The 13,720-nt window shown below is 55.9% G+C and overlaps 1 protein-coding gene across 2 annotated transcripts; it reads right to left on the bottom strand.

Moving 5' to 3' along the window:
* Positions 1-8,081: 8,081 nt before the first annotated feature.
* Positions 8,082-13,686, bottom strand: DMRTA2 (DMRT like family A2). Of its 2 annotated transcripts, XM_070609696.1 has the most exons (3): positions 13,357-13,686; positions 11,299-11,862; positions 8,082-9,997 (listed from the first exon to the last, which is right to left on the bottom strand). In XM_070609696.1, the coding sequence occupies exons 2-3, from the start codon at positions 11,852-11,854 to the stop codon at positions 8,943-8,945; spliced, it is 1,611 nt and encodes a 536-aa protein (XP_070465797.1). In that variant the 5' UTR covers positions 11,855-11,862; positions 13,357-13,686; the 3' UTR covers positions 8,082-8,942. The 2 variants fall into 2 exon arrangements, with proteins under 2 accessions (XP_070465797.1, XP_070465796.1); XM_070609695.1 differs by lacking the exon at positions 13,357-13,686 and having other exon boundaries at positions 11,299-12,360.
* Between the last annotated feature and the right edge of the window lie 34 nt (positions 13,687-13,720).

Raw genomic sequence — 13,720 nt, 5'->3', positions numbered from 1 at the left:
AAGACACTATCAAGAAAGTGAAAAGACAACAATCAATTACTTGATAATAACAAGTATTGACAAGGACGTGGAGAAATTGTAACCCTATTGTTACACTGCTGGTGGGATTGTAAAATGGTGAAGCTGCTATGGAAAACAGATTGGCAGTTCCTCAAAAGGTTAAACATAGAGTTATAATATCATCTAGCAAAGCCTACTCCTAGGTATATACCCAAGAGAAATGAAAATATATGTTCACACAAAAACTTGTACATAAATGTTCACAGCAGCATTATGCATATTAGCCACAAAGTGGAAATAACTCAAATATTCATCTACAGATGAATGGATAAATAAAATGTGGTATATCCATTCAATGGAATATTATTCAGCAATAAAAAGAAATAAGTACTGATCCATGCCACAACATGGATGAACCCTGTAAACATTACACTAAGTGAAAAAAGCCAGACACAAAAGACTACATGTTGTGTGTTTCCATTTATATGAATTTTCCAAAATAGACAAATTTATAGACAGAAAGTAAATGAGTGGCTGTGTAGGGTTGGAGAATTTGGGACAAATGAGTAGTGACTGCTAACGGGCACAGAATTTTTTGGGGGGTGATGAAAATGTTTTAAAATTGATTATGGTGATGGTTTCACAGATGTGGAAATATACTAGAAATCACTGAATTGTACATTTTAATAATAGGTAAATTGTATGGTATGTGAATTATATGTCAATAAAGCTGTTATTTAAAAATACTCAACTGTAAGAAAACAAACAACTAAATTTTTAAAAAATGGGCAAAATATTTGAACAGACAATTCAACAAAGAAGATATACAGATGGAAAATAAATACATGAAAAGGTGCTTAAGATTATTAGCCATTAGAGAAATGCAAATCAAAACCACAATCAGGGGCCGGCCCCGTGGCCCAGTGGTTAAGTTCGCATGCTCCACTTCAGCAGCCCAGGGTGTCACTGGTTTGGATCCTGGGCACAGACCTAGCACCGCTCATCAAGCCATGCTGAGGTGGCGTCCCACGTAGCACAACCAGAAGGACCAACAACTAGAATATACAACTATGTACCGGGGCGGGGGGCCACTTTGGGGAGAAGAAGAAGAAGAAGAAAAAAAGATTGGCAACAGATGTTAGCTCAGGTGCCAATCTTTAAAATAAAAAACACACCACAATCAGATGCCACCACACTACTATTAGAATGGCTTAAAAAAAGAGCAAGACAAACCAAGTGCACTGATGCAGCAACTCTCATACATTGCTGGTGAGAATGCAAAATGGTACAGCTCCTCTGGAAAACAATTTGGCATTATTTTATAAAGTTAAACACGCACTTACCATATGACCTGGCCATCATACTCCTAAGTATTTACCCTGGACAAATGAAAACTTAGGATAACACAAAAGCCTGCTTGTGAATGTTTACAGCAGCTCCATTCATAGTAACCAAAAATGGAGACAACACAAAGGTCTTTCAATGGTAAATGGATTAACAAACTGTGCTACAGCTATACAATCGAACACTAAACAGCAATAAATAGGAATCAACTATTGACACAGGCAACACCTTGGATGAACTTCAAAGGCATTACCCTGAGCAACAGAAGCCAGATTCAGAAGGCTGCATACTGTTTGCTTCCCTTTATAGAACATTCTGGAAAAGAAGAAAGTGTAAAGACAGAGAACAGGACAGTGATTGCCAAGGTAAGGGGTTGGAGAGAAGGCTTGATTATAAAGCACCAGCACAGGGAAGTTTCTGGGGTAATGGAAAAGTTCTGAATCTTGATTGTGATGGTGCTTTCACAAATCTATACGTCATCATACTTTTAGGAAGATACTATGAAAAGGTCAATTTTACTGCATGTAAACACAAAAAACAATAAAGTAACTTTGAGATACATATAAAGAAATATATAGACATACTTTATGTGTGTGTGTGTGTGTATCCGCATGCAGGCGCACACATACACGTGCCCGCACCTCATTTACGCTCTTCACTTCAAGGATTGTTTAGAACTTTGACCATTAGCAAAAGTTTTTTGAGGTGAGTAATATTTTATCTCTGAGATTGTTTAGAACTGCTGGGCTGCGGTGATAATTTAAAAAGCAGACTGACTTGTAGTCAGTATTATTATTGTTTTAAATTCTCTAGCACCACCCCAACTCTGCTATGCCAGTATTCCAGAAGACTGTGGTTCTGGAACAAAAGCCCTTAGACATGAAGAAACTGGTCCTGGAAGCTGAAAATCAGTGGACCTAAAGGTGCAAGAGATCTGAGTGGGGCTCTGAGAGTGTCTGTGAGAGACAACCAAATCCTGGTTTGAAGAAATCAATTATATGTATCTATGTATGTATTGATGTCCCCAGTGGAGGTAACTGGGTAAATCTTAATATATATTGGGTACTAGGCAATATAAAGATTAGTTTTAATATTGATAGTGTATTAATGATATTGTGGTTTTCTAAGAAAATGTCTCATGTTTTAGAGATGCATAGTGAGGCATTTCACAGTGGAATTTCACAATGTCTGTAATTTACTTTTAATTCTCCAAAGAAAAAAATTAGGCAAAACAAATATGGCTAAATGTTAATAATTAAAGTTTTGTGATGAATATACTAGGATTTATTATACTCTCTCCTTATATGCTGAAAGTTTTCCAAAATAAAAAAAAATGCATCAGAAAATCCCAGAAATATTGAGTCTTTTTGTGGCAAGGCCAATGAACCCTCACTCTGAGAATATCCCACAGCCCTATCACGGTACGTCCGAGATGAACTGGAATCGAAGGAAGCGTGGGGCATCTCAGAGTTCCTTAGAAAAGAGCACAGAAAAGCAAGTAGCATGCCTTATAAAGTCTTCTTCCTTAAAATGCTAAAACAAAGCCACTATAGGGCTAAAATGGGCAAACATTCAGCTATCCTGGTTTTCCTGGTTTTCCAAAAAGCTTGGTTTTCCAGCAGGCTGACCTCTTCCCTGCCGAAGCCTGAGGACTGGCTGCAGGGAGCACATCAACTCCCTTTTTAAGTCAGTATGACTTGGGTGTCAGTCACGTGCAAATAGTAGAGTTTTGTCACATTCCTTGACCTCTAAGGCTGGGTCATAAAAGGCCACGTAGCTTTCACTTTGTTCACTGGAACATCTGCTCTTGGAACCTTGAGTTGACACGTAAGCGGTCTGATACCTGAGGCCACCGTGACAGAAGAACTACGTGTAGGCGCTCGGATCAATGGTCCAGCTGAGCCCAGCCTTCCAGCTATCTGTGCAAAGGTGTCAGACATGTGACTGAAGCTGTCACCCTCCAGACCAACACATCCACCAGCTGAATACCACCACGAGATCTCCATCAACATCACATGGACAGAGAAGAATGACCCAGCCACTCCCTGCCACAAAATCATGAGATAATAAAACGGTTACTGTTTTAAGTCACTAAATTTTGGGGCCACCTGTTATGCATCAATAGTTAACAGCAATAAGAAGCCAGAAGGTGCAACCTAGGCTGGGCAGTGGCAGATGCAGTTTTTAATGGGGCCTGAAACTTGAAGGAAAAGAAGTCACTTGACTATATGCACAAAGTGCGAGACCTTGAAAGGAACCTGTACAGGTGAGGAGTCCTGAACTTTAAGCTCCATGGGTGTCACTGGGCCTTGGGGAAGGTAAGGACGGTCCCCAAAGGAGAGGAAAAAGGGAGGGGCTTTCCAGGCAAAGAAGCAGGAAAGTTCATGGTCTGCTAGGTGCCTCTGAGGAGCTCCGTGTGGCTAGAGTGCAGGGGCACGGGAGGTGGGGTGGACAAGCGGGGAGAGGGCAGAAAAGCCGCTGAAGCTACAGCTTCAGGGAGGAGCGGGCGGGGACAGGTTGAAAGGGACCTGTACAGGTGGGGAGCCCTAAAGTTCAAGCTTCATTGGTGTCACAATAAATCCAGGCACAGGCTGCCCAGGGTCCTGCCCCAGAAGAATGACTTTTAACAGGGTGCAAAATTTTAAGAGAATGATTGTAAGAGGCCAGCCTTCTTGGCATGAACAGAAAGGTTGAAAGAAGCGCAGTGTCTGCATTCTCAACACTGCCCTCCCCAGGCCTCTGCGAAGGGAGTCCTGTGTCCTGTGGGGGGAAGGGGTGGTGCTGGGCTGCTTTATCTCTCCCGAGGCCCTGCTGCCACGCACATGCTGGCTCTTTCTACCACTTGGTGTCCACCTCTAGAGGCCCCATAAGCCCCTCAAACTCTGTAGGTTAAATACTGAACTTTTTTCCTCACCCTCCGATCTTGTCTCTGTTCCAGGTGCCCAGAACTCTGAGTGTCACCCACAATGAGTCACCCAGCACGGACACCTGGGAATCAGCCAAGAGCCCTCCTCCTGGTTTACCCCTACATTGGACCAACAGTGGAGAGTCCGGCTCCCAGCAGTTCTTGAGGCCTCTTCTCTCCCTGTCCCTGCTCCCACTGGTCATTTTTTAGTGCCACCTTCTCTTACGGCTCCTCCTCAGAGGGCTTCTTCTAACAATCTATTCAATCCAAATGCAAACCTCACCAGACAGTGCTGTCGGTGGCTCCCAGGACCCTTACTCTGAAACCCAAGCTCCTTACCCTGGCACTCAAGGTTCTCCATGATCTGATCTCTGACTTCTGTCCAACATCACAACCTGTCCCCACCTCCTCCCTCTCCACCTGCTCCTCCAGAGGGACCCTTCACTCCCTCACCAACTTCCTGCCATGGGTCACAACGCTGCCCCTCACCAATGCCCTCGGGACTCAGCTGCAGCCTCATCTCTCAGAAGCTCCCACCTCTGGAACCCACACTCTCCCATCAGATGACCCGTCTCTGTGACACTTGGGAACATTTATATGTGGAACTTGCTCTAGTCATTGGTTCCTCTGAGCTGTTTACTCCTCTGAGAAATGGGACAATGCACACCAACTGATCTGAGAATTACAATTATGAAGGCCTAGTGAGTAGGCACTGGGCTAAGAGCTTTTTACACCTTATCTCATTTAATCCTCACAGTACTCAGCAAGGCAGACACAACTATTAGCTCCATTTAATTAAGGGAAATGAGGTGAAGTACTCTGACTCGCCTGTCCCGGGCAGACCTCCCTGACCCCTGGCGCACGGGATCAACCATCCTTCCCTGTTCAGTTGCCTCCCCCTACCCCCAACACGCTGTGAGTTTTTAGAGGGAAGGAATGATGCCTGTCTTGCACACCTGTGTCCCAAGCTCCTGGAACGGGGTTTGGCACACAGTAAGTACTTAGTAAATATTTGCTGACTGAAGTAATCCGTGGATGAAAAAACCCAGCCCGCGACAGAGCCTGGATCCCAGCTCTTGGCTTTTTCTCACCCACTGAGCAGGATCCTGAGGCGTACGTGCTTAGAACAGAGCCTGGCACACAGTAGGCACTCAATAGTGTGTACCTGCTGCTATTATGAAGAAAGGGAAGCGGGGAGGAGGAAGAGGACAAAAATAATTTTAAAACGACTAGTACTTCGGTGAGTCGGAGCTTGCGCACGGATGTCCACGCCCAGGTCCTTCCAGTGCCCAGGCCGGGGTCGCCTCCAGCAGACTTAGGGGAGAGTTTGGGAATAAACGTGGACAGTAGAGGTCAGGAAGAGAACTCCCACCCCACCTGCACCTCCCCGCAGAAAAGAGGCGAAGCTGCCGCCTCTGTCCTCTGTCAGGGGTGCGTGTGAGCGCTGCCCGCGACCGCGACCCCCCGGGGAACCCCTTGCTCCTCCCAGCCAGGATCCCTCCCACCGCTGCGGATGCTTTGAACCCTAGGCGCCTACTCCCCCGCCCCACCCCCACTCCCACTCCCACTCCCACCACTGTCAGCTAGCAACCCGGCTTGAGCGTCCCGGGTTCTGATTCCGGCTCCTCAGAGCCTGGATGTGCGACCCTGGGCCAGTCACTGTCGGTCTCTGAGCCTCAGTCTTCCTGACTGCGCAGTGGGCAGTGGGGTCAGGGGCGCGCGTGGGCGCAGGACTTTGCCGGGCGTCAAGGCTGTGACTGAACGCCCTGGGTTTCCGTCGCGGGGCCTGGGCCGCGGCTGTGCGCCCGGCGGAAGCAAGGAACCCGGGAGCCCCACTACTCCGCACGCTGCAACTTCCGCCACTCCCGTTATGAGCTCTACTGAAGATGCTCCCGGCCCCGCTGAGGCCGCAGCCTTCCTGGGCGCTAAAGACAAGCTGCTTCCCCTCTCTGGGCCGCCTGCGTCCATGGGAGGGGGGTTTCCGCAGAGCCCCTACCATTGGCCAGCAGCGATGGCTTCACGAGAGGAGGAGGAGGCGGCCCAGGGGGACAGTGGAGACGAGAAGCGATCCAGGGTCCCCAGACGGTTGGACACGTCCCTAAATCACTCTGGACCTCAGTTTCCTTCTCTGTAAAACAGAGCCGATAATAAACAACTCACTGGATTCTTCCGGGTTTGCTGCGAGGACGAACTAAAATAATAATGTTGAAATCTACGAAGCTCCTGGTGTTGAGAGTGGGTAACGCGGGCCCACAGGCCGCCCCCTCGGGTCTGGCTTGAGCACAAGCGGGAACCAAGGAGCTCCGGGAGACCCCGTGTAGGTCCCTCCTGAAACCAGGAGACCCAGACCCATCTTAGGTTCACCCTGGGTGGGGATGAGGGCACAGACCGGGAAGGGGGCGGCTGGAACCGGGCCGGGAGAGGCCCCGAGGCCCCGGAAAACCTGGAGTGGGAGGAGGGCGCGGGGCGCTGGAGAGGGAGCGGCGGCGAAGGGCCAGGAAGTTCACACTTCTAGAAGCTCCCGCGCGCTTTCTCCCGCCTTCCTCTCCTTCTAAGTAATTCTTCCCTATTTTCTCTCCCCTCTCCTTCTGCTTTCCTTCCTACCTCATCCCCTTTCTCGCCCCATCTCTCTCTTGCCCCCATCTTTTTTCTCTCGCTCCTTCTCCCCCCACTTCCATCTCATCGTCACCCTCGCACTTTATAACCAAACAGCCAAACCCCTTTCCAATTAAAGTGGAATTAGGCAACTCAATCAAATTAGTTCCCTATTAAAGCCCTTCTTTATTAAACCGTTTTCTTGTCCTGCTATTAAGTTTCACCGCCCGGCGGAACTCGAGCCGGCCCCAGAAGTTTACCTTGGGATGTCGCCGGGCCCAGCCGAGGGGAGGGGGCGGCCTGTGAGGGGGCGTCTCCCTGCCGGGAGCGGGACGGACAGCGGGAGGGCGCGGGAGGGGTCGGACCGAGCGGCGAATTTCCTCTGTTCCTCGTGAGGAGGGAAAGGAAAGGGGTTCGGGGTAAGATCCGGCTGGAAGGTGCGTCCTCACCGCCACTCTGGGTTACGCTGCCTCGGGCGAGGGCAGCACCCCATCCCCCCACCCCAAAATAACTCCCGGGCCGCGAGCCCGGGTGGGAGAACGGTCCCAGCCTTCCCTCCCCGGGCGCCGCCGCCGCAGCCGTTGGTTCCAAACCTCTCTGAGAAGGGAGGCGCGCGGTGTGCGACCCGGCTGCGCCCAAATCTGCGCCCCGGGGAGAAGGGGAACCCGGCAGCCAGCCCCTCAGGTTCCGGGGCCGAGAGCACTAGCAAGGCGACCCCGCCGCCGCCCGCGCGCCCGAGCCGGGAGCGGGAGAGACCCGGGGTCCCAGCCGCGCCGCGGGCGCCGTGCTCCCGGAGGTCTGAGCCGCGCGCCGCTCGCGTCGGCCGGCCCTCCCAGGCGCCCCGGGAAGTTTCCGAGCCCCGCATCCCCGAGGGTCAGAGCGCCAGCTGGACCTCGGTCAGGCTTCTCCCTGGCCCCGCGGCCCGACGGGAAATTAAGACCTTTTGAATCCGGCCGCCCGAGGAGCCGGACGGGATCGGCGTTTTCTTAGAAAATAACATTTATTTCTAGCTCATGTCTATGCAAAGGAAAGCACAAAGTGAGCCATTCTCTGCAGCAGCGTTTCCGGCTGCCGGCCCATCGGCCCGGGCGCTTGGCGGGTCCCGGGCGGCGGGATGGGCCCTCGCGCGGCGGCTCTGGCTCAGTCACGCGTTGCTCTGCTCCTGCTTCAGCGCGCACCTTGACCGCTCCTTAGGGAGAGACCGGCCGCAGGCGAGGGGTGGGGGTGGGGGGCGGGATTCGTCCCGAGTTTACAATATATTTAATCTATAAAACCTGATAAGTACAATGCGCGCATAGTCTAATTTTTTTCCATTATGTCCATTTTTTTTGCTCGTTTTTGAATGTTTTTCACGTTAATACCGAGGTCACCTACAAGTTACAATTAATAACTTAGAATTCCATTTTATAACATTATACACTGGCTTGTATATATATGTATAGATTATATATAGATTTATACATATATAAAAACTCACACTGCACCAAGGAAACCCATGCTTATCGGCATAAGCAACAAAGAGAGCGACAAATACCGCAACGAGAAAAGTGCACCTTAGAACTTGTTTCCTTTTTTTTTTTTACAATTGATATCGATATATATGTGTGTCCCAAAGACTCGACTCAGTGCCAAGAGATTTATACATCCTAAATTTATATTTGTTAGAGAGGATATTTAAAAATTTTTTTAAAGGGGGGAGGAGACACAGAAGACAGACTCCGGGACTATCCTGCCATCCGTCTGAGGGCGCGGCGGGCGGGAGGAGCAGAGCAAAAGCGGAGGCAGGGGCGCGCGAGGCGGCCACAGCCTCTGAATTCTCCAGAATTCCCGGCCTTCTGAAGGGCGGCGGGCCTTGAGGAGGGGGACGGGGGTGAGGGTCCGGGCCCCGCACACCTCCGAGAACATCTGTATCTGTAGCTGCTCTCCTTGCTCGGCTCTCCCCACCCCCCCCCCCACCCCCACCAAAACCGAAAGCCACCTTGGAGCGAAAGGACCCCAGCTGGGGCGCAGAGAGCGCGCCGACGACGGGGGGCCGGCGCCCGCGGGGACCAGGCTGGGGCGCCTGTCCGGCGGCAGCCCGGCTGCCGGGCCCCTCGCCCTACTGCTTCTCCGGGGCGCCGTTGACCATCGGCCCGTAGAGGCCGCCGCCGTAGGTCGGCTCCTTGTGCACAGCCGCGGCGGCGGCCGAGCGGTCGCGCATGAGGTCGCTGAAGGCGTAGTCCATGGGCGGGCGGAAGCCGAGGGTGGGCACGAGGCCGGCGGTGGAGTAGGGAGCCATGAAGGCCAGGCCGCGGCTGTGCGCCGCCGCCGCCGAGTAGGCCAGGCGCAGGGGGCTGAGGCCGAGCGGCGCGCCCAGCGGGTAGGCGCCCGCGTCGGCGCCGAAGTGGCTGGCGTTGGGCTGCAGCGGCGAGAAGGCCGAGCGGCTGCTCAGCGAGCCCAGCGCCCCGGGCGCCATGGCGCCGGCCAGCAAAGGTCTGTGGTGCGGCGGGACGGCGGGGCCGGCCTGCAGGGGCGCGGGCAGCCCGGGACCCCCGGCCGCGGCGGCGGCGTCCACGCGGCCCGGCCACGCGTCGTCCGCTGCTGCGACGGCACCCACCGCGGCCTTCTCGGGAGGCACGGCGGGGCCAAGGCCGGCCGCCAGGCCCCCGCGGTGGTGGTTCAGCACCTGCTCGATGGCCTGCACCACGTCGCCGCCGCAGCCCTGCAACACCAGCTCCAGGACGCCTCGCCGGTGGCCCGGGAAGACGCGCGTCAAGATGTCCAGCGGCGTCCGCTGCCGTGGACCCGGGCCCCCGCCCAGCCCCGGCGCGGGCGCGGCCTCTGCTTCTTCTTTGTCGGCCTCGGAACCGGATTCCGAGCCCAGAGGGCTGGCGGAGCCCGGGCTGTCCTCCTCGCCGCCGCCTCCGGGGCCAGCGCTGCCCGGGCAGCTCCCACCTGCCTCCTTGGAGGCCCGGGCCAGGGGCGACCCTGAAAAGGACTCGCCGTCGCCGTTCTCCGAACCCGAGCCCGGCCGCACCTCCGGGGACGATGCCCCCGGACCCGAGTCCGCGCCGTCGGGTGATAAGGGCTTGCCTGGCGGCGGCTGCGGACTGCCCGGGCGGCCTGACTGAAGCAGCGTCTTGGGGAACAGGTCAAACTTCTGTAACTTGGCTTCTGGGAGGGGAGAAAAGGGCATGTTAGGAGAGGTTAGGAGTGGGCAGCCGACCGCACCACAGCAACCCAGCTCTTTGGATCCCAGTTTCCCTCTGAGCCCCACGACCCTCATTCACTGGGCTCCAGTGCCCTCTTTCCTTTTGCTCCGGCATGGCATTACTTCCTCTCGGAGCCCCTACAGCCCAGTCTCTCCCCCTGCTCTCAGGGCGCGCTCCCTTTCTGTTCCCAGCACCTCAATCACCTGTGCCCTGTAAACACAAGGTCCAGTGCCCCTCTTCCTACATCTGCGCCCCAACGCCTCCACCCTTATCCCTCTTCTAGTCCTGCCCTGCCCTGGAGAAGTGGTCTGGCCCAGGGTTCAAGCAGGAGCCAAAGTATCTTCCACCTACACCACACACTGTATAGAAGACCCCACTCCACCTCCGTGATTCCGAGAGCAAGCCCAGGCCTGGGTGCCCCTCTGGCCCTGGGCAGCACAGCCTGTAAAGGACGGCGCCTTGGGCATCCATGAGATCCCAAGCCTCTCTACAGGCAAAAGTAGAGCCTCTGTTTCTAATGCACCCTTTCCAAAATTAAGACCTAAGGAATTCCTTCCTCCCAAGCTGAGAGGGCCCCAGAATGTGCCCTGCCTAATTTTCTCCCTCCCTGGAAAAAGCCAAGGAGTCTTGAAGAAGAGGGTGGGGCCAGGCAAGGGAGCAGACGGAGAAGAGGAAAGGGGATTGAGGGAAGTGAGACAGCGCGTACTCCGAGCAAACGGGGACGAGTGGGGAAGAAGCTAGAAAGGAGGAGCAGGGCGCAGCTTGCGGTTGTCAGGGAGCATTAGGAACAACGGAGAAGGAGTCACACCCGGGTAAAGGAATGCGGTGTCTTCAACGCCTAAAGAAAGCGATGCGGGGCGGGGGCGGGGGCGCGGAGAGGGTCTGATTTCTGGAGAGAACTGGGACAGAGCGGAGGGAACCACGGCGCCTGGAGAAGCACAGACCCAAGGAAAAGAGAAGACGCGCGGGTTTCCGCTCTGGGGAGAAGACCGAGCCAAGCGGGCCGGGGAGCTGGGACCTGCCTGCGTTTGCCGAGAGGAGATAAGATCAAAGCGTTTACATTTGGGCCCGCAGTGAAAGAAGGAGTAAAGTGCAAATGCTTGAGAAGGGGATGAAAGAAGAGTTTCTGTGTTTATGCCCAAACTCTGGGGCTGGGTGCGAGGTGCGGGGCGTCTCAAAGTCGGGGCGTTTGGAGAAGTCCCGAGACAAGTCCCCGGGCCGCGTCCCTGCCCCCATCTCCTCCCCGCCGGGCCGCGTCCTCACCTGAGCTCCCGGCGCCCGCTGCGCCGCCTCCGGTCCCCGCGGGCGCTCCGGCTGCCGGCCCCCCGCCGTCGGCGGCGCACACAGAGCCGAAGACCTCGTAGGCGGGTCGCGGCGGGATGATGCCGTTGGCGGCGGCCAGCGCCAGGCCCTCGGCCGTGCCGTAGAGCAGCTGCAGCTCGCGCGCCTCGTTCTCCTCCTGCGCCTGCTGCCTGCGCAGCGCCACCTGCGCCGCCATGACGCGCTGGCGCTCGGCGATGAGCGTGCACTTGGCGCACAGGCAGTCCTTCCAGCGGCAGTAGCGCTTGTGGCCCTTGAGCGCCGACACCACGCCGTGGTTGCGACAGCGCGCGCACTTGGGGGTCCGCGGGTACTTCTCCGCCGCCCGCAACAACAGCGGCGGCGCCCGTAGCAAGCCGCCCGCCACGCTCACCGGCAGCGAAGCGGCCGCCGCCGCCGCCGCTGCCACCGATGCCACCGACGCCACGGGCGGCCCCGTCCCTGTCGCCGCCGCCGTCGCCGCGCCTGGCACGCTGGGCAGCTCCGAGCGCAGCTCCATGGCAGGACCTGGCGTGGAAGACGGCGGGAGGGGGAGACGTGCGGTGAGGCGTCTTGGGGCGCTAAGCTCAAGCGCGCTCTCCTGGAGCCCAGGCTTAGACGGGGAAATCGCGGCCCCGGGAGTGTGGCTAGCGACTGTCGGATTGCTGGCAGCAGGTGCCCTCGGAGCCCCCTGCAAGGCCGAGCTCCTCCACCCCCACCCCCACCAGAGCTCTTCTTCTATCTGATTTATGCTCAGGGTGTAAGATTTCGTTTGAATCAGTGGTTCCTCTGGAAAAAATAAAAAAAGACTGAAAGTCACTGGTTCAGATGGATGGAACGAGGGTTCGGAAGAGAAAATATAATCCCCCAAAGTGTAGCTTAACTGGGGTGAGACAGGTAGAAAGGTTTGTTTCATGGGACTCGGATTAGAGAGAAAATTTTGACCCAACAGTTAGACCGATGCCGAGAGCAAAACAGGAAAACCTGAGGCGAAATGTTCAGTTTTGTGGAAGAGGAGAGAGCGAGCGAGGCATGGAGTTCTGCTGGGTGGGCGGAGGGGGTTTTTTGGCTGGTGGGAGCAGGAGATTTCGAGAGAAAAATCAGGAACAGAAGGAAGAGCTCTAGCAAGTGGCGTGAGAGCAGGGAAACAAACGACTCGGGAGCAAAGTTAGGCCGAGGCCGGGGACCCGGGGAGAGGTGGGGGCTACAAGTTCCACGGGGCGGCCTCCAGAAAGTGGGAGAGAAAACGCGAGTGGAGCTGAGTTTAGGAGGCCTGGGGAGGAGAAAAGTGAAAATTCAGTCAGAGAAACTTTCTTTAGATAGGCAAAGCCTGCCCAAAGATAAGCTTGAGGGACGAGGAAAACAGCGAGAACAGCTGATAGGCTGTCTGGGTCGCAGGGCCCACGCGGGGCCAAGAAGTGTGCGTGAGGGAAAGCCCCGCAGGCCTGCAGGCTGGGGGTGGGGATGGGGTGAAACCTGCGGCACGGTTTTTAGCCTTGGAGTCTGGAGGAGGAGTCGAGGAGGAAAAAGTATCTTGCAAAAGTTAGGCGCTGCAGGAAGGAGATCCTTTTTGCTGCTCGTCTCTTGGGGCCTTCCCCTCCCCTCCCGGTTTAGGGACCAAGTCGTCAGACACGCCCTCCCCATCCTGGGGCCCCGCGGGACCCCGCTCGGGCGCACATTCCCGCGTTCTGGTCTCGGAGTTGGGTTCCTGGGACTCAGATGGCCCAGCAGGCAGTACCGAGGCAAGGGAGTCGCCTCTGGAACCGGCCCTGAGCGAACACCGGAGTCCCACCTGCGCCGAGGCCCCTGAAGGCCCAAGCAGGCCCAGCTCAGCGCTTCCGCCGCGGCCTCCTCTGGGTCCGCCGGTCCCCGCCGGAGCCCGGGCCCCAACCCTGGTGTCTCCGCCCGGGGATCCTAGCCCCCTCCCTATGCGCGCTGCCTCTTCCCTGAGGCCGCGCACTCCCTACGGCCGGCCTGGCCGGGCCGCCTCCCCCGCCCTCCCTGTGGCCCTCAACTACCTGCCTTGGGCTCGGGGGTCCTCCTCCTCCGCTGGCGCTGCACGCGCCTCCCAGCTCCGCTCGCGACGCTGGCGCTCTCGGCCTCTTCCCCTTGCCCCCCGGCCCCTTATGTGACCACGTCACCCTCCTCCAGTCACCATGTCCGAACTTCCGGACCCCCTCAGAACGCTGCGCAGTCCAGCCCTTCCGTCGGAAATCGGAGCCGGGGGACCGTTTAGGGACCGGCTGGCTGGAACCCGCGACCTGGCCCTCGCCGCGCAGGGTCCCCTCGCCGAGCGCGCCGCACGCTGCGTCCAGCCGGGCCCCAGCTGCCCGGCGCTGCCAGACTCTCAATGAGCCGCTCGCCCGCTCTATTGTTGCTCCTTAGG

This window comes from Equus przewalskii, chromosome 2, assembly GCF_037783145.1.
Source record: "Equus przewalskii isolate Varuska chromosome 2, EquPr2, whole genome shotgun sequence".
Classification (NCBI taxonomy): domain Eukaryota; kingdom Metazoa; phylum Chordata; class Mammalia; order Perissodactyla; family Equidae; genus Equus; species Equus przewalskii.
Note: the sequence above shows the minus strand (reverse complement) of the source record. Positions and strands in the feature narration are given on the sequence as shown.